This window comes from Brachionichthys hirsutus, chromosome 13, assembly GCF_040956055.1.
Source record: "Brachionichthys hirsutus isolate HB-005 chromosome 13, CSIRO-AGI_Bhir_v1, whole genome shotgun sequence".
NCBI lineage: Eukaryota > Metazoa > Chordata > Actinopteri > Lophiiformes > Brachionichthyidae > Brachionichthys > Brachionichthys hirsutus.
In genome coordinates, this window is record NC_090909.1 from 6719336 (window position 1) to 6747220 (window position 27885).

At 46.2% G+C, this 27885-nt stretch overlaps 3 protein-coding genes and 1 long non-coding RNA gene across 4 annotated transcripts; 2 read left to right on the top strand and 2 right to left on the bottom strand.

The window, feature by feature from the left end:
• Nucleotides 1-2428: 2428 nt before the first annotated feature.
• On the bottom strand, nucleotides 2429-11038 carry nsun2 (NOP2/Sun RNA methyltransferase 2). Its single transcript, XM_068747167.1, has 19 exons — nucleotides 10982-11038; nucleotides 9500-9657; nucleotides 9162-9266; nucleotides 8953-9058; nucleotides 8708-8779; nucleotides 8093-8177; nucleotides 7702-7894; nucleotides 7281-7355; nucleotides 7058-7188; nucleotides 6405-6478; nucleotides 6184-6314; nucleotides 5598-5694; nucleotides 5291-5499; nucleotides 4977-5069; nucleotides 4761-4896; nucleotides 4403-4483; nucleotides 3921-4059; nucleotides 3609-3648; nucleotides 2429-3523 (listed from the first exon to the last, which is right to left on the bottom strand). Exons 1-19 carry the CDS (start codon nucleotides 11036-11038, stop codon nucleotides 3229-3231), a joined length of 2277 nt encoding a protein of 758 aa, XP_068603268.1. The 3' UTR covers nucleotides 2429-3228.
• A 476-nt stretch (nucleotides 11039-11514) lies between these two features.
• Nucleotides 11515-16946, top strand: srd5a1 (steroid-5-alpha-reductase, alpha polypeptide 1 (3-oxo-5 alpha-steroid delta 4-dehydrogenase alpha 1)). Its single transcript, XM_068747418.1, has 6 exons — nucleotides 11515-11914; nucleotides 12000-12166; nucleotides 13032-13133; nucleotides 13867-14017; nucleotides 14149-14246; nucleotides 16824-16946. The coding sequence occupies exons 1-5, from the start codon at nucleotides 11625-11627 to the stop codon at nucleotides 14213-14215; spliced, it is 777 nt and encodes a 258-aa protein (XP_068603519.1). The 5' UTR covers nucleotides 11515-11624; the 3' UTR covers nucleotides 14216-14246; nucleotides 16824-16946.
• A 1044-nt stretch (nucleotides 16947-17990) lies between these two features.
• Nucleotides 17991-27525, top strand: tent4a (terminal nucleotidyltransferase 4A). Its single transcript, XM_068747088.1, is given in 14 exon segments — nucleotides 17991-18827; nucleotides 20771-20894; nucleotides 22627-22673; nucleotides 22747-22778; nucleotides 22781-22866; nucleotides 23213-23340; nucleotides 24795-24924; nucleotides 25180-25393; nucleotides 25624-25750; nucleotides 25831-25934; nucleotides 26164-26345; nucleotides 26541-26699; nucleotides 26788-26967; nucleotides 27358-27525. Coding segments are annotated over 14 exon segments (2496 nt in total). The 5' UTR covers nucleotides 17991-18012.
• LOC137902979 (uncharacterized) lies at nucleotides 20772-24118 on the bottom strand. Its single transcript, XR_011105754.1, has 3 exons — nucleotides 24016-24118; nucleotides 23817-23891; nucleotides 20772-20886 (listed from the first exon to the last, which is right to left on the bottom strand). It is a non-coding gene; the product is annotated as an uncharacterized lncRNA (long non-coding RNA).
• Nucleotides 27526-27885: the final 360 nt, after the last annotated feature.

Below are 27885 nucleotides of genomic sequence, written 5' to 3' on the forward strand. Positions count from 1 at the left end.
GTGTGTGTGAATTTAGCTCCCTCAGTCTGTTATAGCGTTGCGTAATAGCTCGATTATATAATCCCAAAACATCTACGCGTGTCGGTGAGGCCAGGAGCTGGAGTGCATGGAGCGTGCAAGAGCACTGGACTGCAGAGGGGATGAAGGAGGAGGAGGAGGAAGGAAAAGAAAAAGGTGAGGAGGGGACATCCACAGCACAGCGGCACTGAGCGCGTGCCTTGTCTGCAGCAGAACTCTGATGACGTCACACTTTATTTCTGTATACTCATCGCTCATGTTGAGGTGAGCGGAGGAGGCAGCAAGTTTATATGATTAAATATTCAAGTTGGCAAGTAGAAGTTACATAACAAATGTTGGGTGAGTTTTTTGTGAACAAAATGTTCCCTCTAACTTAACGTATAAAATGATAAACAGAATCCGGCCATATCAGATGAGAGATGTGTTGACATTAGAGCTAGACGCAGACCATTGATGCCTTTGAAATGTCAAGATGAGCAAATCTGATCTGAGCAAAGGATCAAATCGCATGACGAGGTTTGTAATGGAATGTAGTCTAAAATAAAACCTGTAGATTTTTTGGAGACCTGGAGGGAAGGTTGGGCAGCGACAAACTCATCAAAGTAACAAAATGTAAATGTCGTGCTTTATAGCCTACCGTGAATGAGAATGCTTATTTTTCAGCTGACACAATTGAGCTGTTGCCTAAAGAATATTCCAATAACAAACAATATAAGCAGAAGAACAGCACCCAAAAAACATTAATGTCCCTGAAAGAAAAGAAAAGAAAAGAAAAGCTATTCCAGGGACAGAGAATCCAAAGAGGAAATGAAAGGCATTAAAAAAGTTAGAGGTAACGGCTGGATAGAAAGTAAAATAAATGAGGAGAGAGGATGAAGGGGAGGAAAAGACCTAAAGTTAATGCATGTGCATACAGAGCTGATGACATCACTCGTATCAGTCATACCAACAAGCCAGTGCACACAGGATTTACTCCAACACGCTCCCACACAGACAGGCCAATGACTCAGGAACAACTTTTGCTTCATCTCCAAACCTTTCTCTATCTGTCCAATTCAATGTATTCCTCCACACCCTCGTTCTCCATCCTCCAAAGGCTTTTATCAGTTTAAACTCCTTCACTTTTCATGTGCTATTCGCTCTACTCAGCACCAAATATTGGTGCATCTTCCTCTCCTTGTTGACCCTTGACTCACCCCACAAGCAGCTAAAACCTCCTGCTCTTTCTAATTTGGCAACCAAAAAAAAGAGGAGGAAGACATGCCATTTCCACTCGCTCCCCATCTTCTTGCTCCAGCCCTATTCCCGTCTGCAAGAGCTGTCACACACCGTAAAGGTCACAGATTAAACAACCCCCCCCCCCCCCAAAAAAAAAGAAAATGTGAAAAAAAAAAAAACAGGACAGCAGAGGAGGAGGAAGAAAAGAGAGGCGCAGGTTGGGAGAATAAAATGAGAGGTGAGCACGATGATCTATCTGGTCCTTCGGTCTTCAGTTCTCTTCTGCCACATGAGAGAGGTGAGGGGGCTGGTTGTCATGGCAGCCGGACTGGGTAACAAACAGGAGAGATGTCAGTCCGCCTGACCATCCAGTGTAGTGATATTGCCGTGGCAACTGTGGTTGAGATGAAGCAAATATACTGTCGCCACAAGGATGATTTTGTTTTCAGTTTTAGAGCCATGAATTAATTTAATGGGTCTGAAAACACTCGGTTTTTGCTTTAAAGGCTTCTGAAAATAAAAGACCAACATTTCCATTAGTTCAGCACAATCCGTTCAGGCATTCATGGTCCCAGGAGGACGAATCCGATGAGATTTTATTTTTTGGCTTGTGACACCAACAACTATTTAATGAATAGCCAAACAACGATGGTTCCCCGGCGCCGTCGCCTCACAGCGAGGCGGTACCGGGTTCGAATCCGATCTGTGCGGAGTTTGTAAATTCTGCCCATGGGCGCATAGGTTTTCTCTGGGTTCTCCGGTTTCCTCCCGCCTCCAAAAACATGCAATTCAGATCACCTGATTATTCAAAACGGTCCATAGTCTGAGTGAATGATTGTCTCTGTGTGGCCCCCACGCATTGGGACCAGCTCCAGCAGGCCATCAGACTGCTGCTCATATAGAACATTGTGCACCTGCAAATATTGATGAACTGCACATTGTTTTGAACATTTTTATTAGATTTTTTTGTGTGTCCCTCCTGTTCATACAAAACAACTGCTTCATGTCATACACTTCACAACTTGATTATCTTGGCTTGATTGCAGGCGTAGAAAATGAGTTTGTTCAACTTTGCTTGCCCCTCAAATTTACTCCTCTCTGGTCACCTTCGTGGCAAAAACGGACATGTACACAAAAACTGCTATTATCTCCCCCCCCCCCCCCAACAATCACTTGAACAAAATGAACCCATTAAATGGCAGTTTAAATGCTCGATTTTTTTTTTTATTGCCACAGGGACGATGGCAAGCGGCTGAGGCTTTGATGGTGATTACAGTCTTGGATGTGTCAAAGATTAGCAGCAAAATTGATTTGATTACCGGTAGTTTTTTCATGTGGTGCCAAATAATTCCTCTGGACACTTTTTTTCAGATTTTCTAGTCTCCTTATCATCACAGTATGAAACCTTGCATTCTGTAACGTTGGCATTTCATTTTGAAGAAAAGTAGTTTTGATTTTTCCAAGTGATTTACAAAAGAAAAACACAAAAGATGAAGTCCGATAGCCGTTTTTGTGTAGGTTTTTCCTCACGAAGGCGTACAGAGGATAAATAATGCCTCAATGGAGTGAGTATAAATGACATGTAAGAGTAAAAGGCACTGGATTTCAAAACTATTAAAAAAAAATAAAAAGAAATTCTCGTAAAACTTCATGCCACAATCTGTAACGCAGCCAAACTGAGGAGGGCATAAGGGTTAAACCTCTCTGAACCGGAGCAGCCAAGCAGACGGATACCACGCAGATTTGCTAAAACATAAAACTGGCCATAAAAAACAAAACAAAAAAAACCCCACATTTAACTAAAAGCCGACTCCTGGTTGAAATCAAAAATGTCCATTGCATCCATCTCCAGGAAGGAGTCCTTAAACAAAGAAACCCATAGAGGCCCTCCTTCCACACAGTGTGGTTGTGGACGAACTGAAGGGCTCTTAGAGCTCTGACCCGTCTTCAGTCAATGCTGCTCATCTTCATCTGGCTGCTCTTCTTCCCCTCTCAGCTACTCGGCTCTTTGTTGCTGCTGTCCATCTTTGATTCCGATGAGCCATTTCCGCTCTCCGGGTCGAGCTCCAGCTCATTTCCCTTCGGTTCTTCCTCCTCTGCGTCCTTTTCGACGGCTTCTTTCCCGTCGCCGCTCTGTTTCCGGCCCATTCCCTGCTTGTCTCGGAAGACTTCCACGCCTAACATCCGGAGGTAATGAAACCTCTCGTTGCGGGGGACGAAGGCCCGAATGGATGTCTTACCCCTCCAGCCGCAGAGATGGATGGGGCACTGAGGCTCTGCTGGGTTACTGACAAAGAGGGTTAGAGGGGGGGGTAAGGAACGACCAAAAAAAACCCACTAAAAAAATATAAATACGAACAAGAACAACTTACTTTGGGTTGGGAATGTAAGTCAACACAATGCTGCCCATACCTGCAGAGAGAAGGGTCAATTAGAGACAAATCAATCATTCCAGACCGACAACTGCAGCTGTTCTTAGTTGAGATGACTCCGCTCCTTGATGTTGGGTCAGTGCCTTGCTCAAAGGCAGCTCAACACCAGTTAGTTTCTTTCAGTTACCAGTTTCAAGATTAAATGTGCAGGAGCACAAATTTGCAGTAAAGATTAATTACAGAGCTTTAGGTTTCTGAATATTCGATTCAAATAGCAGTCTGTTTTGGAACAGACTCTTTTGCCGTGCTTGCCTAATTTCTTGGCCTGATCGTGAGCGTCTTTTTCCAGTTTGTTAAGGAAAGGGTTCTCCTGGGTCAGCAGTACTTTGATGTCCTCCACGCTCACTCGGATTATCCTGGAGCGAATGTAGGGCTGAAGAGTGTAGATGCCCTGGTAGGACAGGAAGGGGGGGGGAGAAGGGGGGGGGGTTAGTGGCCGGCAGCTACCGAGAACAAATCCAGATGCTTCAGTTTTGTAAATTGCATTAACTGTTATGCAAGGATCCCCTCTTTGGAAAAGGACAGAAAAAAAAAGCCATCCAGGATTTACGAAAAAAAGCTGCAGATAAAATGTGGAGACAATGTTTGCAAGATAATATTCATATTCATAAAACTAGGCTCAACAAAGAGCAGGCAAATTTACAGAGAGTTGTATTTACTCCTCCGATCGTTTAACGCTGAAATAGCGTGTAGGGATACGATGCTGAAAATTGCAGTACTTTTATTATTCTTACTTCCTGAGCCAGCCTGAAGGCGCAGCCAAACTCCTCTCCATCGCTGTTACGAGACCAAACCTTGACCCCCGTGTTAATGACCTGAGAGAGGACAGAAGCAGCAGCGTGACGGCACAATGGTGGCGGATTCTAGCGACTAACTACGCAAACTTGCATCTCTCTGTGAGACACAATGAAGTGAAGAGCTCAGAGGTGAACGCTTCTTTTAAGTATATTAGAGAAAAATGGATTCATGCTGAAGAGGAACAATAAGCTATTTGAAATATAATCAATCTAGATATCAGAACATTATCCAAACTGCGTCTATTTATTTTACACTTCAGTGTTAAAGTTAAAGCCTGAACTTAAAGCAACACACCTTCATGCGCTCGCTGTTATTGAGCAGCACGTTGCGGAGCTCTTTGGACACCATGTACAAATGTCTCTTCTTGCCCTCGTGGGTCCTTGTCAGAACATTGACCTTGGGGAAGTTGGGCGACACATCAAAGAAAGATCTAGAAAGAAACAAAAACAAATCGTTTTGCTTGTGCCAAAATCCTTTTCATGCCCGATTCAAATGGAGGGAGGCCCTTACTGTATGGTGGTAAAGACAGGGTCGTGCTCAGTGAGGAACACAAAGGGGTCTTCTTTATAACCAAACAGTCTCATCTTCTTTGCGGCTGGAGGCCTGGAGACAGACATTAATAATTCCCCTTTTATATCAGATGCGGTGCAGAAATAGCCGATGTCAGTGGTCAGGAAAAACGCGTTGCATTTTATACTGATGACAACATAACCGAAGTTTAAAAACCAAAATCAAAAGGATCGTTTTTTTTTTAATGCAAAGTGTGATCCTTCGTTCAAAACACTGCAGCTACCTTCATTTTCATTGGCTGAACACTGACTTACCCACACACTCCATCTTGTACAGTAGTGGTCTCCAGAGCCAAGGCAGCTGCTGTGGGAGCTTCCTTCTCATCCTCCCCATCGACTTTTCCTTCTGTCCCTCCCTTCTCCTTCTCCTCCTCCTCCACAGCACTCTCTGGGAGGTGGGGAGCATCAGTGGGGGTCGAGGTTGCCAGGGAGCCTCCAGAGATGGACGGTATGTCCTTTCTCACCTGGGGACAATGGGGAGGGGGATGAGAGAACCCCTGCTGTGGTCACTATTGCTAAACAGGTAAGTGGGGAAAAAAGAAAATAGTGAATGAAGGAGTACCTTGGGAAATCTTTTGTTCCAAGGCATTGGGCTTTTCTTCACCAGTACAGCTACAAAGAACCCCCCAGTGTTCTGGTGATGTGGCAGAATCCTCATACTGACAGACAGAGCAGCATTAATCAAGGTTTTTGAGCATTATGGTGCCACATACACAGTGAGAGGATAAACAAACGCACTTTTCAGATTTAAATACAGAGATGGTCAGCAAAATGTTACAATACCGCCCCCTGCTGGCCAGCCCCAGACTGAGAATTAGAGTAAAGGCTTCAAAGCAGAAATTACATCATCCCCCTCTGGGTGTGGTGTACATAAAATGCATCCAGTGTGTGTGTGTGTTTGTGTGCAGAGATGTGCCAAGAAATAAACCAGAGAGATCACTCAGATAATTGGGCATCAATGAAAACAGACGACTCAGTCCTTTCATGACAACAAAATCCTCTCCGGAGAAAATAATTAGGAGAAAAAATATGTACAATTGAGGATTTGTAGGGGAAAGGTTGAATGACTTTTCCATCACATTTTCGGAGTGCTATGGGAGAAGCGCTGAATTGTTAAAAATAAATAAATAAGGTGAGCGCCTACTTACCACCTCTCCAAATGCATGCTCGCAAGTTTCTCCGGGTCCTTTGGCGGGAACATGGTGGGACGGATCTGTGTGTGACGACTGCTCGGAACCTCAGACCAGTCCGAGTACCACTGACCCTCCTTGGTCATCAGCTATGGAGACGGTTTCTTATTTAAGTGATCCAACCAAAAATAAATCAAGAAATTCTAAAATTTCCCTTAGAAATAGAAACGGTCCCGTACCTTCCAGGAAGTGACCCCAGGCATCCACTTCAGTCCTGGGAGGTCAGCTGAGCTATCGGCCAGCTCCAGCGCTCCTGGCAATGGGGACATCAGAGACAATCGACTAACTTGGCTTTAATGTTCACACATTCTGATTCATTCAGCAGCTCAAAATTGGAGATTCTATTTAAGGCACTACAGTTGCTGATATTTTGTTTGTCAGCAACAGTTATGATTTTACAATATAAAATCTGTTATTCCTCCATGGAGGAAGGAAAACAAAGCTTTCTTCACTAGCAGCTTTGAACTGTGTGAAAACAGACCAGAGATGTTCTGTGTGGGAATTCAAACGTATTTATACAAGATTTCATCATCCAGGATTTTGAAATCGATCCCCGTCATAGGATCATGTCAAAACTCATCCGAGCGCGCTTTCATATTATTTCGATGAATTCAGTTCAATGAATCTGAGATTAAAAGTTCTCATTTCACTATATCTCAGATGAGTACGTTTGCGTTTTAGAACATTTTTAGACACCTTAGGGAGACGGAACCAACTCTGAGCAGCTTCGATAAACTCAATACGCTATTAATGGGGAAATATAAAACTCGGTGTGAGTATAAGTAAACCCATACATTATTAATGAACGTATAGCCGCGCATGCGTTCATCACCTTCACTCTTCTCCAGCAGGGCCGCGATGACGGCTTCATCCTCTATAGGGTTGAGTGAACAGGTGGAGTACACCATCCTCCCGCCCACAGCCAGCTGTTCGATGCCGCGCACCGCAATGCGCAGCTGAAGCCTGTTGAACGCACGCATCGCTTTTTCTACTTGGAACCCAAAAAGACATCGCTCTATTCCTTCATCCAGAAGTCATTGGCGCCACACACTCACCCATGGAGGTGCAGGCTGTTGCTTGTTGTCCATTTCTTCCACACATCTATGTTCTTCCTCATGGTCCCATCGCCGCTGCATAACACCAAGCAGACGGCAGCACCAGTCAGACACATCTCTTGTATGGCCTGAGGCTCTGGAACCACCAGAGATCTCCAGACACATCTCACAGGGTAAAAGAAACTGTCTAAACGACAGGCTTTAGCTGCCTGCCTTCCTCCGTCTCCACAGTTTTCCCTTCCCTTCCCTCACATTTGGCAAGGCCTCCTGGCTCCTGCACAACGGTTGCCTAAACTCGCACAGCGCTCGCAAACAAATTTAGTTCCGCTCTGGCCGTATAATTATTGTAGATTCCATAAAGAAAAAAGGATGTTTCTCCATCCAAGCATGTCCTGAAACATCAAAAGGTTGTTTCGCCGACCTGCAGGGGACATCGCACAGAATGCGGTCGTAGAGGAGGACGTCCTTCTTGCCGTTGGAGTCGATAGTCAGCCTGGGGATGCAGGAGGCATCATGGTTGACCACCATGATGCACGGGCTGTTGAGACGCTTGGCTTGGTGCACAAGCAGGTAGCAGCGCTTGTTGTCCACGTCATTGGCAATAACGAAGCCCTCTGGAGGGTAAAACATTGAACCGCATGCTTTCATGTTAAAGTGGAAATACAGTGTAAAAGGGTAGCTCCTTTACTCCTGCACGGCTTTAATAGGGAATTACCTGCAGAGCTTCTCTTTCCTAATTATAAATAATCAGACTTTTATTCTACTTCTTTTAAATACAAACTAAATCTGGTCTTGTTTGGAATGTTCGTTACCTGGAAATGGAACATCCATATCAGCGTGGAGCATCTCAATGAGCTGGGCTGTCTTCGACCCCGGAGCTGCACACATGTCCAGGATCTGTGCAGTTAATGAAATTGTTGTTGGTATCTTTATACACCAACCATGAAAAGTAAAATGAATCGGAGTTCATGTGTATTTTTAACTGATATTTGAATCCATAAATGGATTTTTCAATGTTAAAATGTCATATTTTTCTGGATCCGATCCAGATGAAATTCAGTAGAGAGATAGCGGCCCTCACCCTACACGACTGTCAAACTCCATAAACACATCAATCATCAACCGAGATATTGAGGCACAGATTTTGAAGCTCCATTGACTGCAAATGTTACCGAATATTTCAAAGTGATCCAGAATCTCAGATCTCTTCTGGATCATCACCAAAAGTTAATGAACCGTTCCTGGTAACATTCCCAACATTTTATCAAGACCCGCCCAGAATCTTTTAAGTTATCTTGCTAACAGACACACAAACAAACCAACACAGGCGCAAACATAAACACCTCGGCGGAGGTATAAAAAAAAAAAATGCCTCAAGTACAGGCAATCGTATTTTTCTAAACATTCAGAGAAGGAAGAGCGTTTACCTTATGGTGGGACTCGATCTTCAAGAGGAGAGGAGGAAGCATGCTGACAGCTTCCTGCCGGCTGATATTACCCTACAACGACAATTTCTTTGATCGCTGATGATCATCTTGGTAATATTTTTCAAATGCCTATCCAGAGCACATTTTGTGAACATGCACAAGATAACGCTCAAACATGCGTAACGTAATCTTTAACAGGGTTCACCAGGTGCTCCTGGTAAATGTTCTGTCGGTATGTGACTCACCGACTCAGTCTCGCTGACGAGAAACTGGTGGAACTTCTCCAGCAGCGGAGACTTCCTGATGATCTTCCTGCTCATGTTTGTGTGCCAGGCCTGCTCATCAGGATACCTGGAGAGGACACGACACAGTGTGTGTGTGTGTGTGTGTGCGTGCGTGTGTGTGTGGAGAGTTTCTAGGTCCCTTTAGCCTTGGATAACTCATGAGCTCTTACCAGCTTAGAGGCTGTGGAGCCTCAATCTTCTGGCCATCGATCTCAAGGTCCTGAATATCCTTAAAATATTTTTCCTTCAGACAGTGGAGAATTTCTTTGGCATGGCTGAAACGAGGCATAAAACAAGAGAGACTGTATTTAGTCACGAATGCAGTTTATTTGAACCGCTCCCATCGACAATATGCGAGTTGTGCACGATGTACACCGTAATGGCGGCTTGTTCAGAAGAGACTTGAATTACAATCTATTCTCCACATCTTGCAAGTTTGATGAGCATTACGCACCTTTCATGGACAAATCAAACAATCTGAATCCAGGTAGAATAGTGTTCAGCTCACCTCTTGTATCCAGTGATGCGGATGGTTGCCGGCAGTGGTTCCCTCATTGCCTCCATGAACTGTTCAAACTCTCCATCAGGCACTAATCCTAGTTTCTTGTAGTACTCCTCAAACAACTTGTTCTCCTTTACAATGTCAGCATAGCCAGCTCCCCAGCCCTGAAGACATCCGAATCAGAAGGTGTTTATTGGACTGAGCAACAGCAGCAACGAAAGGTCTTCCATCATGGCAGTATTTTGTTTGGGGAAATTAAGAAACAAAGTAAAACGGACCATTATCTGCTAAAATTAAAAGCAGTTTGATTCGACAGCGATCCTTACAATGCGCCAAAGAACTAGTGGTCCATTACCAGATATTTGGCTGCCTGATATTTACATGCTGGCACAGTGGTAAGCGCTGTTGCCTCGCAGCAAGATATTCGCAGGTTCAAATGCAACTTGGAGTTTGTATGTTCGCCCCTTGTCTGTTCTGGCTTCTTCCCGCCACCAAAAAAAACCATGCAATTTAAGCAAATCGGTGACGCCAACTTGTCCGCAAGTGCGTTGAATGGTTGTCTATGTGTGGCCCTGCAATGGACTGGCGGCTTGTCCAGGGTGTACACCCTACCTCTCGCCACAGACTGCTGGGATCGGCTCCAGCACCGCCCTGCCGTGACCCGGTTACGGAAAAAGCGGTTCAAGAAAAATGAGCTAATAATTTTGACACAAGAGAAACAAAGCCTTCAAAGGCCGTCAGTCGTGCATAAAGGCGGGGTTTGATATGATTTAACAAAAAGTAAGATTATGAGGTTAGCAACTTTCATTCTTGCTGTATTCAGATTTGTACAATTTGTACAAATATTATTTCACCAACAGGAGATACACGTTTGCCACATATGCTGCACCATTAGTATAAAAGGCAGAATAGTTGTTTGCCCTGCAATGCAGTGTTTGTTCATCAGTTTCCACAGCAGAGCCATGCGTATTCATCTCAGTACTTGAACTACTGTAAATAATAATAAAAAACCCTTACCAAGTCAAAATACAAACTTTTGCACTAAAAAGAATGCATTGAAAGTATTTTTAAACCACAAATGTATCGGTACAGAAGTTGCAGGACTTGTCATATGACTATTTAGTGTGACGACATTCGCACACACTTTCTGAATGACATTTGAGCAATTTCTTGATTTATTTTTTCCCCACACAGTTATGAGGAAAGAACGTCTGAAAGTAATGTGGACTAAATTCTGATAATCTACTACATTCCGGGCTAGCTTAGAGAATCCAGACAGAGGTTTAGTCACACTTCTAGCTGTGTTAAACGAAGCTAACGCTCCTATTTTGCATCTGTATAACGATGTCATAGCTCTAAGGTTAACTTCTACGACTCACAACCATTCCCTTTCCTTCCGATTTAGTAAACGAATGTTCTCTATAACCTCACCGAGCACTTAGCGCCTAATATTAGCAGGAGCTGCTTCAACAGAAATGAGAATCTTACAGCATCGTCTCTGCCAGTCGGCTGGTTCTTCTGCCGCTGCCTGCTTCTTTTCCCCATGTTCCGGTAGCAGACAACTTTGGAGAAAAGTCTGCGGAAGAAGAAGCGTCCCTCAGCCCGTATAAACCTACTGATTGTAACAGGATGGACTGCTACGCTGCGCATCCTCAGAACGCGTTGCCTGTGACGCACGTGAATAAGGACCTTCGGAGGTGGCCACAAAATCTGCCTGGATTAAACGTGTCCCTGAAATAAGCTATTTTTGTGGCAAGTATGAAAATGTGCAATATATAAAGAGCACGTTAATGTAAAATTCTGATAAAACGACATAATTCAAAAAGTCTCATATCTTCTTTTGTGTTTTTTGTCTTTCATCTGTGAACAGGCGTATACATCGGCAAGCACACCGTGGTGTCCGTCCCATTACGAACCGGCGCTTCTGATTGGTTGATGTGAGCGAGCGAAACGTTCACTGACTGTGATTGGTTGTTTATCAACTTGGCGCGCGTCAGCAGTCGCGTGCCTGCCTGTACCCGATGTGTAGTTTCTGTGTCGCTACAGCGTCTTGTTTAATGGTTTACGATATTACTTCGATATTTTTCTGTTAACAGCAGCTTTTCCCGACACGGACTCGCTGTTCTCCAGAATGTTCTCCTCAGAAATGGAGGAGCTGTATATCTTGGACTGTATGGCTTACATTATGGTTTTAATGGCAGCCTGCACTTTCGTAACGCTGCTATTTGAAAACGTCCCCTACGGGCGATATGCCTCCAGCAAATACGGACTTCCGGTCAATGTCAGGCTCGCTTGGTTCGTTCAGGAGCTTCCTGCGTTGGCGGTGCCTTTGTTTCTGGTGTTTTGGACAACCTCTGCAAAAACAGCATTGCTTCCTAACCGGGTTCTCATTGTTATGTATTTCTGCCATTATATACAGAGGTAAGTTAAAAAATAAATAAATGTACATAATCTAACTAATTTGAAATATCCGAGTTGTCCTGATGATATTTTGTTTCCGCTACAGATCTCTTGTTTATCCATTTTTAATCCGAGGAGGCAACGCGACTCCATTCGCGTCGTTTGTCCTGGCTTTTGTTTTCTGCATCTATAATGGATACATGCAGATCCGGTACCTGAGCCACTACGCGGAGTACCCTGCACGCTGGGTTACGCATCCACGCTTCATCATAGGTATGTGATGATGATGACGAATATGTTTATTAGATAGAATGTTGCAGTACAAGTACACAAGTACAGTCAAACAGTAGCATGTATTACAGTACAAGTACAGTCAAGCATCCTGTCTAAGAGGAACATTTATTTTATTTATTTATTTTATTTATTCATTTGTTTCAAGCAGAAAATAAATAAATATGCATTTCAAAAAAGCCCTTGCAGTCTTGTTTCCGTTGAAAGTCCTTTGTACATAAATCATCGACATTTAACAATACCAATAAAATAACAATAAATTACTCCACAGGTTCAAAATAACAATAAATGAAAATTAAAAAGACACATAATATGTCCCCCACCTTCAACGTAAATAGATTCGTTGTTTTACTTTGTGCTTGAAACTTTTTGGGTGACAAAAAGCCAGAAGAACATGCCAGAAGTTACAGCACCGCATCTGAAATGTTTAAGATTATAGATTGCATTGAAAATTCATTACGAGGCACGCTAGATGTTTACGCAAAGTTGTTGTTGTTTTTTCCCACAATGTTATGTATTGAGTGTTTGCAAGCCTATTTTTGGTTCAGTTCAGTTTAATATATATATGTGAATTTGAATATGCAAATCCGTTCATGTGCTTGCTTTCTGAGCATTGGTTGAAAGCAAAACTCAGACTTGTTTTTTTTTTTTTTTTTGCAGAAATTGTGGGGCTATTAGATGATTAATGAGATTAAGTAACACTTAAGTATACGTAATACTTAGGTATTTTCATTTTCGCATGGATATGAGAGTGGTATTTATGTGCTCCTCCTTCTGGGGGAGGAAAAGGGAAACTGAACGTATTCTGTGGGTCTTGTGTTCGGCTCACGGACGGGTTCTTCTCCAGGGTCCGTGCTGTGGTTGGTCGGCTGGCTGCTGAATGTACACTCTGACCACATCCTAAGGAGTCTGAGAAAACCTGGAGAGAGCGGTTACAAGATCCCCACAGGTAAAACCTTCCATCTGAAACTTAAGCCGATCATCGTCCTCAGCACATCAAACATTTCTGTACTCGTATTACAAAGCAAAGAAACCCTCAGCAGTCTATGGGTGGAAACGCTTAAGCTCTAATTTGAAGGGGAACGTCATGATTAAAAAAATACATACTTGTATTCTCTTAAAGACAGATCTTACATTTTAGTGCGAACTCTAATTTTGATTCTTTTCTCCACCATTGCTGTGGGGTGATAAAGTCAAGAAGGCAGTAATCTCACCATCACTGAAGTCTGTCTCTTTTGGTGCAGAGCTAAATGCTAATCTTCCAAAGCGGTCTCTTGATTATACAGGATCACACTGCAAACAGATTCTGAGGTTGTTGTTTGTTATCATTTTCTGCACGAGGCCATAAATTAGTAAAACAAACCTCAAGCTGACATGGCCATTTTATTTTAGCCTGTGCTACATTATTTTTGTTGTAGTTATTGTTTTTGATGTCTCATTATTGTTGTTGGTGTTGTTGCTGTGCAAATGTTATTATCAATGCTGCGATATCTCATTTGGAACCTGTGGCGGTACCTTTATGTTAATCTAATGCGAGAAATGATTCACCCTTTACCCGCCAGCGATGCAAAAGCTGTTTTTATTTTCTATCAGATTGAAACATTTTGGCTTCTTTTCCCCTTTTGGGCATCCTAATAAAAGAGGAACATGCCTGTCCTAATTCCTGTGTCTTCCAAACACAGGTGGAATGTTTGAATATGTGTCTGGAGCCAACTTCCTGGGGGAGATAACAGAGTGGGCAGGATTCGCTTTGGCTGCCCGCTCTGTTCACAGTTCAGCTTTTGCCATCTTTACCACGGTAGTCCTTGCCAGCAGGGCCGTGGCTCACCACAAGTGAGTGCGCACACACACGCACACACACACACACAGGAAATAATCAGGTTCTCATGAGTGTATCACACACAAATCAAATGTATTTTTTTTTATTGGAAGTAAATGCCTCTTCTGTCTTTTTCTCTCCACAGATGGTACCTCACTAAGTTTGAAGACTACCCTAAAAGTAGGAAGGCACTGATTCCCTTTCTCTTCTGAAACATGCTGAAGGCACCGGAAGCCTGAGAAGGTTTGGAATTTAGAACACCTCTGCCTTGAAGATATATATATTTTATTTATTATTATTGACAACAGTTCGAAACACAGATGCTGCTTCCTTGTGAATTGTCTCTGACCTACAAGCAAAGCTGGCAGCGTGGAAAGATTAGCATGATTGTCGTAATAGTATCCGTGACGCAGGAAGTAATCTCGACAATCACGAAATGAATGTACTGGAAGACATCTAACAATCCTCTGAAGGAAATAAGATGAAGGAAGATTAGTTCTACAGTAATATAGACGATTTATGATACTGCACCCCAAAAAAAAAAAGACCCTCCGCAGATCTGAATATTCTCCCAGATGGCGCATAAATGTGGAAATGCAAAGCTAACGTTTAAATTGCTCATGCATCCTCGAGACTCTTTCATTGCAAATGCATCTTCTTCTTTTTTTTAGCATCAATGTAAATGAAATAGATGATAGACAGACCTTAACTGAAGTCCTGTGAGCGTCATCACAAACACTTTTCGACTTACCTCATCATCTCTGACCGGCGGAAGAGAAGCCGCTTCTGTCCCGTAAAGGCTGCGGCGGCAGCAGGGAAATAAGAGCGAGATCAAGCATCGTCTTCAATGAGTCACTCGTGCCTCAAATGAGAAAATGAGAGAGCGGCCTCAGCACAACACTCTGCTGAGAGAGAGAGAGAGAGAGAGAGAGGAAGCGGAGGATGAAAGCGATGCTGTGCTTCAGCGATACGGAACAGACGAGCTGCTGTAAGAAGCGACTCGGAAACATTCGCCTCTGTTGCGTCTTTTATTGTTTAAAAATCACATTCAGGGTGAGACGGCTTAAATTGAACTTGTAATACGGGTCGTTTTGGACGTCACACTGAAGCGTTCTACCACGTGTCCAAAGCACCGGCTGCAGTTTCCGCTTGTGAGTTCTCTCTCTCGCGAGCGCCGACATCGCTCGCGGTCGATGTCGAGCGGCTGTGAATGATTTCTGTTTGAAATGATTTCATATTTTTGTCACTTTTACAAATGAGAGCGACAAGCATTAATCGTCGAGGTCGGGCCGGTGGGGGGGGGGGGGGGGCATCCTCTTCATCCACGCTCCTTGTAATTAGTTACTGAGCCTGGCCTCTACAACGAACAGCATTTCAGTGAAACTAGCTTTTAATTTGAACTCTCACTCATACGTGGATTCATCACATCTCGCCTGTGGGAAGTAAAACCAGTGCAGACATGCAGTTATAAGAAGGTCTACCTCAGTTGTTGTAGTTTAAGTACTTTATAACAGCTGTTAGCTTTGGCGTTGATATGCCGTACGCTAACTTTCTCGTGTGTATTTGTCGTTTTTGGAAATAAACCATGCGAGACGGGGAGAAACATCCGGCTAGCAGGAACCAGAGGATCTGCTCATGTTAAAATGGAGGTTTTGTATTTTTAGTTCCCCTCAGACGGCACGCATCAGCCTGCCCACAGCTTCAGGTAGCTGCACGCCTGTTGGCCATCCAGGCTGCCTGCCGGGTCAGATCCTCAGTCTGCGTCTGGGTTCATTGGAACCGTCTTTATTGTACAGCAGTGGGTTATAGAGCCCACGTGCAACATGTGCACGAGAACACATGCAAAACGGTTAGTGATCTAAAAAATGTAAATGAAGCCATCCGCTAATGTGGGTTAAATATCTGGAACATGCTGTGCCCTCATTGTCATTCAGGCCTCACGCCGTCTCAGACCGCTGCCTGCTTCTTTAATATTCCACAGCACGCCGCTACTGCTAACGCCTGATGGCGTACCGTTGACTTCTGCCAGGTGTCCGTCAGCGGCCTCCAAATGAAACAAACGCGCTCGGCCCCTGTGAGAGATGAGAGAGATGACGTGTTTGATCTGGTTTGCCACTCGGGTGTATTTCTTTCATGGCGCCTCAGAGAGTTGACAGAAGAGAATAGATTTCTAAAGGCCTATAAAGGGGCTTTGCAGCGATGTGCGTACGACACGGAGCTGCAGATCTGAGCTGGCACCGTTTGCTCTGGGGGGGTGTTTTATCTTTGACTCATCGCATGCTGCGCGGGAATAGGGAGGGTTGAGCATTGTGCAAGACCCTCGCTCCCTCTTATTCGCACACACACACACCCCAGAGGTCGCTGGTTGCAGCTCGTTCAGCCTGCCTCTCCTCCATCATGGAGCCGTGGCTGGTGCCGGAATGATCAGCGCCACCTGCCGAGTACTGCCCCCTGAAAATGACAATTTGAATGCTCGGATGCAGCGTAAAAAAATAAACAGAAGAACAAGCTCCATTTTATGTTTCAGCGTAAAAAAAAACAAAAAAGACAAATTGTTACCCTGTGGGATGCATTGTGGGCTTTCTGCTACTTGTGTGTGTGTGTGTGTGTGTGTGTGTGTGTGAGCAGCGTCTGGAGGCCAGAGGCTGTGATTGTGGCCCGCAGCAGCATGTGAGGAGGCGGCCTCCTCTCTTGTCTGTTTGTGTAAACAATCTATTTTCTATTTTGCTGAAGAGTTCTGTTGCTCTAATTTAAAAGTAAATACATGTAAGGATTTCAAATATCTGCACTGTAGTTTGTTTCTCCTTTGTGTTGAAACAGAAGCACATCTGTGTGAATCTATTCCTGAATCCGCCATGCCGCCTTGCACTCTGCGGGTGGGCGTCCGGTAGAGCCGAAGAGGCAAAGCAGCATCGGCTCTTCACGATGTCCACTGGAGACGAGGTGTTCCTTTCAGCATGTGGTTCATCTGGTGTGATGTGGGGGGGGGGGGGGGGGCGTGTGCATTTTACGTGTTTTCGGGTCGGCAGCGATACACGTTGTGGATTTTTGGGCCATGGAGCCATGATTTGGACCACAACAACAAAAATGTTGGAATTCAGCTGCAACAGTACAAAAGCTGGCACTGTGTGTGTGTGTGTGTGTGTGTGTGTGCGTGTGTGTGTGTGTGCGCGTGTGTGTGTGTGTGTGTGTGTGTGTGTGTGTGAACATCTGGTTTACAAATGTGCGTTCTTGCGTCGTGGGATGTTATTTAGGGGGCTTGAGCGATTTTGAGACTTCACTATTCAGCAAAACAGCATCTTGTGCTGACTCTGTTGTATTCAGTGTATAACAAACAGTGTACTGTATACAGCTACACGGAATACTGATACATATTATACTGCGTTAATAAGCGTAATACTGTATATAAGACAGCATTTGTGTCATTCCACCACGGTACAGCCACTTCCCAGGCTCGTTGATGGGGGGGGGGGGTATCCCCGGTGAACCCACCCACCGGTGATCGCCTGGGAGTGGCGCTAGAGAGCTGCTCCGGCGGCAGCTCGGATGATAGAGCCGCCATTATCTGTTTTATTTTGGCCGAATGTTAATCTAATAAAAATCTAATCTAATAAAAAAAAAAAAAAATCAAAGAATTCTGTGCAATTAGTCCACCGACTGAGGGAGGGGGGCGGTCGTCGTTTGAGAATCCCCTCGTAGTGCGCATGCGCGTGGATTTGAAGCGAATACGCCATATTGAATTCCCGTCGGAAACGGGGTTAGCATTTCTCTCGAGCCAACGGTGGGGGGGGGGAGGAGGATGAGGAGGGGGGGTACTTTACCAATGGTTCCTGATTCGGTTTAACGATTAGACATTTCTCTTTATCATCCCGGATAGGAGAGCGGACCTTTCTGTAACGTCCCGGAAGTGGATTCTAGCGTCACAACGGCCTCGCTAGTGTTAGATACTTGTAGGGGGGGGCGCGGTGGCGGAGGGGGGGGGGGGGTTAAAGCCAGCGGAAGAAGTTGAATGGATCCGAGGGTAGCTTGGATCCAGCCCGAGCAGAAAGGACCAGCGAACGCCTTGTGGATGCACGTCTGGGAGACCTCTCAGGGGGGGCGGCGGCTCCACGACCACTACCAGAGCCAGAACCAGAACCGGTACGTGAACTACGCGGTGCTGGACGTGCTGAAAAATGTGGCGACCGCAGTGGCGGCGAGCAAGAAGAAGAGCGTCTGCAGCGGCAACAGCAACCCCGCTGCCAGTTTGAGCAACGGCGGCAGCCATGGCGGCGGCGGCGGCGGCGGCGCGGTGAACGGGAACGCGCTTCACTCCCCCCCCGGGATGAACGGAGCCGAGACGGGACATGGGAAAACCCTGCCCCAGAAGACGGCGTCCATATCGCAGGGATCCGGTGTGGACAGCCACAGCCCCCCCTCCTCCTCCTCCTCTTCCTCCTCCTCCTCCTCTTCCTCCTCCAGCTGCTTACTCGAGAGGACTATGGGTGGAAATCTAACGGGAAATATCAATCAAACCGGCGGCGGCGCCGGTCTCGTCTTCCACGCCAGCGGCAGCGTGGACGGTAACGTGAACTTTTACCACCTGCATCACCGACCCCCGCAGGAGCGCCCGCCGGGCTTCACCGTTCAACAGACTTGCGTTCCGCGCCAGCAGGTTCGCCCCCCCGTACCTGCGAATCGCAGTCACCGCCCGGGCAGGAGGAAAAGCGACAACAAAGCGAGCACTCATGGGATGAATTACTTGCTTTCGCACTGCACTAATGGCAACTACGCGAGCACCTGGACGCCGTGGAAGACGAGGAGGTACAACCTCGGCGTCCTCGGGTGAGTGTTTGGCTTTATTAAGGGCAACCGGCGGTCCGGTTGTCCGTGGTTTCGGAGCTTCCGGTGTTTGGGGGGTACACTTGAAAGCGATGCGGGGTTCTGTAGCCCATTATTGCCTTGCAAACTGGAATTGGGCTGTTTGTTGGCAGAAAGACTGAAAAAAAAAAAAAAACCTTCCTGTTCGAATTTTGTAAAGACAACGAGTGTCTGCACACGCTGGACAGGAAGTGTAATTTATTTTTATTTTTCGCTGTTATTTCAGGTTCGTCCGACTTCCAACAAACTATGAAGAAGCTCGATTGTTTTAACCGTGTGTATGGAAATGTGAAAAAAAAAATAACAAACTCAAACAGCGGAATAAATCAAATCCGAATTGATGTGTAGCGTTTTTAGATTGACAGGTTTATTTTGGAGGTCCTCACCGGATGTGTTGCCACTTGTAGTCCGTTATGCTAGCGAGCTTAACGGGTTTCCTTAATATTAAAAGTTGTCGAAATTAGCAATTTTAGATGTAATGTATCACGAATTTAGCGCAGTGAAGTACTCACAACCAGAAAGTTATGCACATTGTACACTTCTGGATAATTTTACTTGCATATAAAGGTTAGTGTGGATGGAGTTAAGTTTCTTTTTCCTGGTAAGGAACGGAGCGCTCTCAAAGTATGACGTCACAGACAGCAGCGGGATTAAATGTCATTTTAAAAACTGTACCAAAGTTTTATTTGAACACGGTTTTAGCAGCTCATAATTCGAGTGTATGTGTATTCTAAGGCTAATGGCGCTATATTTTATTTCTTCATGTTTATTATTTATTGGGTGATTGGGTAAGGGTTATACCTGAGTATGGCCTGATTCGTGGAGGTATAACGCCTCAGTTTGCCCTGACAGTTGCCATTTTCAGAACAAATGGGTAAAGTAACATTTAGCTTGTAATATGCACGTCTGGAAATATTCTGCACAATTAATCGATCGATATTTGTTATGGCAAGATTTTTGCTTAAACACAAACGGGTCCTACAAAGGTTTACCCAGCGGGCACTCTTTGAGATCCAGATTGACAGTTTGAATGTCCACACTGGAACTCAAAACGATCGTAAAAAAGTTATACTGCATTGATACCATTTTGCCCCATGATGAGATTAGTGTGTGTGTGTGTGTGTGTGTGTGTGCGGGTGTGTGTGTGCGTGTGTGTGCGCGTGTGGCACTAACATGCTGTGTCCTGAGTAGAGGCTGTGGTTGCGAGGTCATAAACCCGCCCCAGCGTGAGCAACATTGATTCCATTAATTTGTCTCTCGGCCAGTTCATGTGGAATAACTGTAGTAGGAGTTCCGTAGTTCTTTCTCGGTCCGCCTGCAGCCCCGACAATCACCATGTCTGATTTTAGAAGCGGCTAATCTGGCATGAATAGAGTATCCGTAAGAGAGGGCACACGGACTGGACTGCATTTCCTGCAGGCTTCCACTAATGGATGGTGACAGTTTCCCTGTTCTGTATTTCGCACTGACATCATCACTACACGCGTTCCTGGAAAAATGAATGGCCACGGGCTTGATCAGGGTTCCGCCGGTCAGAGTCATTTAGAGTCTGAACATGTTGTGTTCTCCAGCAACAATGGCACCAAACCAATCAGCACGCAGCTGGGATTGTAAAATAACAGTCGGCAAAGAACCCCCCAAAAAAATGGTGTCGCTGTGCAGGAAGAATCGGCACCGGTACTGATCCGGTCTGCCATAATGCATTTTAATTTCATTTTGTGATCCAATGAAGTAGAAGGGAACAAAATGGGAACTGCATGTTGCATAGTAGTCTGTAGAATGCCGCCCCTGCTGTCGTTTAGGCTTCCTCCTCGTCGCGCAGAGCGGCGATGACGAGGCAGCGCGGCTTACATCTCTCACGACGTAAGCGAACGCGGTGGCGTTGACTCCTCCTGCTCTCTGCCCAGACTCCACGAGGAGGTGATGGACTTCTACAACTTCATGTCTCCTCGGCCAGAGGAAGCGGCTATGAGGAAGGAGGTGGTGAACCGGATAGAGACCATCATCAAGGAGCTGTGGCCGACTGCGGATGTAAAATGCACACACGCGCGCACACACACACACGCACACACACGCGCACACACACACACACACGCACACACGCGCACACACACACACACGCGCACACACACGCACACACACACACACCTCTGTCTGCCTTTGACCAAGTATTGATGTTCTGGGTTCTTCGAGAAGTCCTCTTGTGGTGTTACATTTTGGCACACTGGTAAACCGGTATTTCACATTCCTCAGATAGTGTTGAGATATTTATTTAATGATTTTTTATTTTTTGGGTCCGTTCCAGTAGATTCCTGGACTCTGTGCTGCTCGCTAGGCATGTGGTCCTGCTCAGAAATAGCTTGGCATTAGCCCGGCCGATAAAATGATCTTGATAGGGGATCTGATAAAAAAAAAATGACTGATGATAAAATGTGATCTCCCCCCCCCCCCCCCCCCCCCCCCCATGTTATGGATGGATCAGGCAGCCAACCACACGCCGACTGAATGCATCAGCGGCGTCTGATTTGTCTGCTTCGCATGCAGGGGCGGGGCTCCGCTCATGCGCAGGGAGCCTTAACTTAAATACGTAGTAGCTGTTAATGTTAACGTTGAACTTTTCCATGGTGGTGTTTATATTTCTGTGTTTTATTTCTTGAAAGGTGCTATATAAATAAAGCTTATTATTATGTATTATCTATATTCCAGAGAGGCTTTAAATGCGCCCTCCAGCGTCTGCAGGCTTCAGTCATTATCGGGATGTTTAGAGCAAATGGCTTCGTGACGACTCGCGTCATTTTGTCAGTGTGGAAAAGACAAATCAGGAAATCATTTCTTTGGCAGATTGACTCGCGATCATTTCCTCTGAGCTAAATTTACAAAAACAGCGTAACGGAAAGGACAAATCTGTTCTTTCTATTTGCGTATGCTGCATGTGCAGAACTGGCGACGGAGGTTCCCGCAGCTGTTTGAGCGCCGCGGCGTTGATGTAATGCTGCATCTCATTACTTAGCCATGTAAAACATGTGCAGCGGTGATTTGTTGGCTGCCCCCCCCCCCCCCCCCTCTCTCTTTTACTGTGAGTCAGATTGTCAGGTAAATGGATCAAGCCTGTGATTTGTGGCGGCCCCCCGTTCTCATCGCAGCCCCCCCCCCCCCCCCCCATCAATCCCGGCTGGTCTTTGTGCTTTTCGCCTCGTCGTATTTACTGCTGCTTTCGCTTCCATCCCCAAACGCGGCTTTCTCTTCTAACTGTTGTTTTCTTAATTTGGCGGCGGTTCACTCTCTCTGTCAAACTTGGCAGCGTTCAGAGTCTTGGGAAGTGGAAACCGGAAATGCCTCGTTCCTGATAGTTTGGAAAGATTTGAATTCGTACGTCACGGCAGCAAATGAGCTGCTGGTGCGATACTGTCAGATGTGCATAAGCCAGGCTGTGCGTGAGTTAGAGTGTGAAGGGAACGGCTGTGAAACGTGTTTGGAGTTTGTCTGCCTGTGTTTGGGCAGCGGCTCCGTGGAGGCGGGATGTTTTTTGGGGGTTTTCTGTATGTCCGTCTCATTTTTTTTCTTCTTTAGCTGATTGCATAGATTTGTTGTACTGCCAGGTTGGAGAAGTGGGGAACATCTTTCTAGTGTCAATTCAACAACGTCATTTCAATCAATGGAGTCAAAAAACTCCCTTTCATCTAATACACGCGACATAGATGCGCCATCTTTAGGACTTTCACTCGTTTTCATGCTTCTTTTGAATGTTTTTTTTCCCCCCCAGGTCCAGATATTTGGCAGCTTCAGCACAGGGCTGTACCTCCCGACAAGGTTAGCCCGTTGTACGTCTGACTGACGAAGTGTGTCTTTCGCTGGCCAAGTGTTTAACGTTCCCTTTCCACAGTGACATTGACCTGGTGGTGTTTGGAAAGTGGGAGCGCCCCCGCTGCAAGAGTTGGAGCAAGCGCTTCGGCAGCATAACGTGGCAGAACCCTTCTCCATCAAAGTGCTGGATAAGGCCACGGTGAGTCCGTTTCCCAACGTCATGGTGATGATGACATCTTCCTGTTTGCGATCATATGGAGTCATTGTGGGGGGGGGGGGGGGGGCACTAAATTAAAGTAGATGTACATCAAACACGTTAGGGATTTTAATAAAAGGATATTCCTCGTATACTGATTCGTGATCTGGTAAGAAATAATTACTTGGTGGTTAATTTCAATGTTGCGGCGCCGTTAAAATTTGGCAGCACTCGTAATTTCCTGGAAAACTTCCTCTGGACTTGAAACGGATCAGAGGTGTAAAGACTTGAGTGGATACGCTGGCTGATGCCTGTTGCTTTTGCTTTGTTTTGTTTTTTCCGTGCTCAGGTTCCAATCATCAAGCTGACCGACCAAGAAACCGAGGTGAAGGTGGATATCAGTTTCAACGTAGAGACTGGAGTCAAGGCAGCGAGCTTCATCAAAGATTATGTTAAGGTGAGATGTGTTTGTGTGATGTTGGCAGGATCCAACGCATTTTATTTGGTGATGGAGGAAGACCAGAAGGAATCACATGGTGTCCAGGAATCTTTGTACACTTGGCTGTACTGATTAGAATTTGTGGTTTTCACTTAAAACAAAAACACGTCTAATCTATAAGAGGTAAGAACACGAAGTCGCAAGCGAACAGATTGTGGAATTTACAATTCTCTAACTGCTCAACAGGAAGATCAACACAGAAATCAAACGGGTAGCATCGCTCTTCTTCTTCCTCTTCTTTCGCACCCAGCTGCACCCTCAGTGGTTGAAATATCGCAACAATTGTTTTAAGATTGATTTTATCCCCAGAAATACTAACGTGATTTAGTTGTATAGATACCCTCGAAGGGCAGAACGTGTCACCAAACGTCGTCAGATTTATGTTTTGCAATCGCCACTGAATTAGACAAAAAAGTGTGAATTGTCCATAAAGGATTTTCAAACATCTGCTTGCCTTGGCGGGTAAGAGAGCCCGAACCTTTATGTTCCTTTATGTTCCAGTCATCCACATGACCGACAGTGAATTAGCCTGTTGGGTTGCAGACAAGGCAAAGTTAGATGCTTCTTTAGGTGTAGTGAGTAAGTAATTTAAGTAAAGTAAGTAAATGCGGCCTGGATCAACTTCCAAATACGGTCACAGTGACCAGACCTACCTCGATTGCTTTATTCACACCTTCGCTTCAATCTGCATCGATCGGGTCGCGTAGAAGCAGCGACGTCAATACGGAGGAGCTGCAGGGGGAGAGCAGGAAAAGGTCACGGAGACGCGCTTAAATAAAAGCTACCAGAGGAGTCACATAATTACGAGGTCTAAATACGGAACTGTGGAAATTCCCTCTCTGTGGATCCGACGAGACCAGCCAGCGTTTTTAAAGCGCTTCACTCCGATCTTGCTTTTGGCTCGTCTTGTTCCCAAAGCGAAGCTGGAACCGATTTCTTCGCTCGGTGTATGCGTGTTGCTGAAAACCATGTCGACATCGGTGGACCCCCCCCCCCCTCATTGTTGTAGTTGCAGGAATTCCGGGGTGCTGATTGATGTTCCGGCATGCAGTAAGTTCTGTCCTGTCCTTTCTTTTTGTTGCTGGATTGCTGGGAATGCGTGTAGCAGCCCGACTCTTGACAAGTGCTCGCAGCATTTATGCAGTGGGGGTTGATTTTTAATTTTTATTTTGACCATGGGTATAACAGTCAAGTTGAGGGGGGGGGGGGTCACCTAAAGTCAATCCACACATCAAATCACAGACACTGGGAAGCCTCATTAGATCCGATATTTTTAAAAGATTTGACCCAAATCAAAACTCGACTGAACAGATCAACCACCAAATCACAAATCGAACGCTCGACTCTACGATTAGAACGAATCCCTGAGACCTGCTGTTAAGGGACGTAGTGTTGTTAATCCCCCCCCCCCCCCCCCCTTTGTGTCTCGCAGATGTTTCCCGGTGCTGCCTTACCTGATCTTTGTGCTGAAGCAGTTCCTGCTGCAGAGAGACCTGAATGAAGTCTTCACAGGAGGAATCAGCTCTTACAGCCTGATCCTCATGGTCATCAGCTTCCTACAGGTACAGTAAAGACGCAGACGCGTCCTGCAGGAGAAGCCCCCCCCCCTCCGGCTTAGGATGTCACCGCGGCTGCACGTCGGAAACCACTTAAATTCTGCTTCTGAAAGTAAAATGTAATGTCGTAGACGTTGTAGAATTATAGCTGTAATTGCGCACCACGTCCTGCATGTCCGGCGCGTTCGTCAGCCTGAACGAAAGCGTTGCCAAAACGGTTTTAAGGTCAGTCTAATCCGGACGCACTCTTCCGTGCTCCAGCTCCATCCTCGCATCGACGCCAGAAACCCCCACGAGAATTTGGGCGTGTTGCTGATCGAGTTCTTCGAGTTGTACGGCCGCCACTTCAACTACTTGAAAACGGGGATCCGCATCAAACACGGCGGAGCATACGTCGCCAAAGAGGAGATCATGAAGGGAGTGATAAATGGATACAGGCCATCCCTGCTCTGCATAGAGGACCCGCTGCTCCCAGGTTAGTTCCACTTCGTCACGGAGGTTCTAGAGAAGGCGCGGGAACTTGTGCTGGTCGGAGAGCCGACGGCAACGCGGCGCATGCAGCACGGCGGTTTCCATGTAGGTCTGTTTCTTTGTAATCTTCCCCAAACTTATGCCTTCATCGCTGTAAAAAGTGAGTCCAAACTAGGATGAGAATTGATCCTGCCTCCTCAATATTCATTGTGTTGATTGTCTTTCTTCCTGCAGGCAATGATGTGGGGAGGGGCTCCTATGGCGCCATGCATGTCAAGCAGGTGTTTGACTATGCCTACACCGTCCTGAGCCACGCTGTGTCGCCGCTCGCACGGTCCTACCCCAACAAATACTCTGAAAGGTGGGGATTCCTTCCTGAGAAGATGGGATAAGAGTGCAGGTTTATTTTCTATTTATTTAACTTCTTTCTCTTCCCTGCAGCACATTGGGGAGGATAATTGGGTTAACCCAGGAAGTGATCGACTACAGGGAATGGATCATAAAGAAGTGGGGGGGCAGGGATCTGTCTCGAACAGACAACAGAGGTACGATTCCTCAGCCCCATGTACGATGGAAAGCTGCCTGAAACATTCTTCTAATAAAACTAATATTACAAAACTGATGAGTTTACTGACTAATCGAATAACTCGGGTAATTGTAAAACAGTTTGAACATTAAATGGATAAAATAAACAAAAACCTTTATGTATAATTAATTAAATCCACTGAACGAACGGCGCAGATTAGGATTACTGTATTTGTTTTTATCTTTTAGTTTCACTTCCCAAAGAGCAACCGTCGGAGCAGGAGCCCTTCGTGCTCATCGGTGGCGGTGCGTCTGAGGACCAGTACAGGGACTCTGTGTCGCCCCACAGCGCGGACTCCCCCATGTCCATCTCCAGCCCCCAGCAGCACTCGTCTGCCTCCTCGGTGTCATCGCTGTCGGGCTCAGACAACGTAAGCAAATAAATAAATCCAAGCACGCACGCACGCACGGTGCTGCTCCTTACTGACAAGGCCCTGCTCAGGATGCTAGCTTAATGCTTTAGGACACAAAGGGTTAATTAGCACTACGTCCCGCATCCCGTTCAGCAGCAGCCGGTTTAAATCCAGACGCGACCTTTGTCCTTTCTGTTTCGTGCGTTTCACCAGGACTCCGATTCGACACTGCCGTGCCCCGTCCCGCTTCCACACTTGCACCCGTACCCGTCTTTCGCACCGCTGGGCCTCGCTCTGCCCCCGGGCCTCAGCATCAGCACCAGCAAGCCTGGCATGGGGGGCCACCATCTCCTAGTGCCTGCGGTGTCTCAGGTGAGCGCACAGCGGCGGCTTCAGTCCTCGCACTCGAGTCGCCTGAAAACCCGACGGCTGAATCTCAACCAACGCCTTCGGTCCTCAGGCTCGCGTCTCACTGGCCGGCGGTCTGGCCGTGCACGCCATACCTGGCAGACGGGTGTGTATTGACACCGGGCTCGCCCCCTTCTTCCACATGGCCCCCGCAGCCCATGCTCATGTCCCCGCCGCTGCCCCCTCCAGCACCCAGCCTCCGCCCAGCCCCCACTCCGGCCACACACACAAGGTACTATAAGTGATGATCTGAGGCGTATTCTTGTTTGTGCCTGTTGCTAAGGCAACTCTCAGATGGGGCGCGGCCTTAACTGGTCTAATCCAGTTTTTCATTCTCATAGGTTTATAAAGGAAATAGTCCGATTTTGGATTCACGTTTATTCTGCGAAGACGTAGATGACTGACATTTTCGTCTCAACAAGCAGTTAGCATAGCTTAGCGCATTTAAATACACAATTAAAATGGTCGTACTATTCTTTTACGCGTATCGCAAAATGTAAACACAAACGCCTGTCCTCCAGATTAAGATGGTGTCGCGCCTGCGACGTTTCCCTCAGCTGCGATCTGATTGGTTGAGTCAGGAAAGGCTTTATTGACGTAGACTTTTCTCTCCGCTCCTCAGAATGCAGCCAAGTTCAACATGAAGGGCTTCCACAACCCGCCGCTGGTCAACAGCCCCGCTCTGGCTAACCGTGGACACACGCACGCACACTCGCACGCTCACACTCAATATCACCGCAACACTTGGCGACGTAGGAAGAGGGACAGCCTCCCAGTTAGCCACAGCTGATAGAAACCACTCCCCCCCCCCCCCCCCCCCCCCCCCTCGTCTCTCTAACCCTGGCTCTTCTTCGTGGTGAAGGAGAGTGGGAGGCGGACAGAAGGCCAGAGACCAGCAGTTTTCAATGTGGGGCCACCGCCACAGGAAGCTCCGCCCTCAGCGCTGCATCTTCCTACGACTGTGTTTACGTTTTTTTTTCCTGCATGACTTTAGTTCACAGTTTTGTAGTTTCACAGTTTCTTTTCTCTCGTCTTCATTTTCAGGGTTTGTTTTTTTTTTGTTTGTTTGTTTGTTTGTTTTTTTTAACTCGGTGATGTCATTGCCAAGTTCACTTGACCTCATGTTGACTCATGCAGCCGAGCTGCTTGT

Bases quoted from the DNA above. Each gene is read 5' to 3' on its own strand.
- nsun2 (XM_068747167.1), bottom strand. From the start codon at position 11,038: ATGGGGAAAAGAAGCAGGCAGCGGCAGAAGAACCAGCCGACTGGCAGA. The intron at 8,780-8,952 runs GTGAGTCACATA...TTGTCGTTGTAG, and splicing joins TCGTCAGCGAGACTGAGTCG to GGTAATATCAGCCGGCAGGA. The intron at 7,356-7,701 runs GTCGGCGAAACA...GGTGTTATGCAG, and splicing joins CTGTGCGATGTCCCCTGCAG to CGGCGATGGGACCATGAGGA.
- srd5a1 (XM_068747418.1), top strand. From the start codon at position 11,625: ATGTTCTCCTCAGAAATGGAGGAGCTGTATATCTTGGACTGTATGGCT. The intron at 12,167-13,031 runs GTATGTGATGAT...GTTCTTCTCCAG, and splicing joins GCATCCACGCTTCATCATAG to GGTCCGTGCTGTGGTTGGTC. The intron at 13,134-13,866 runs GTAAAACCTTCC...TTCCAAACACAG, and splicing joins CGGTTACAAGATCCCCACAG to GTGGAATGTTTGAATATGTG.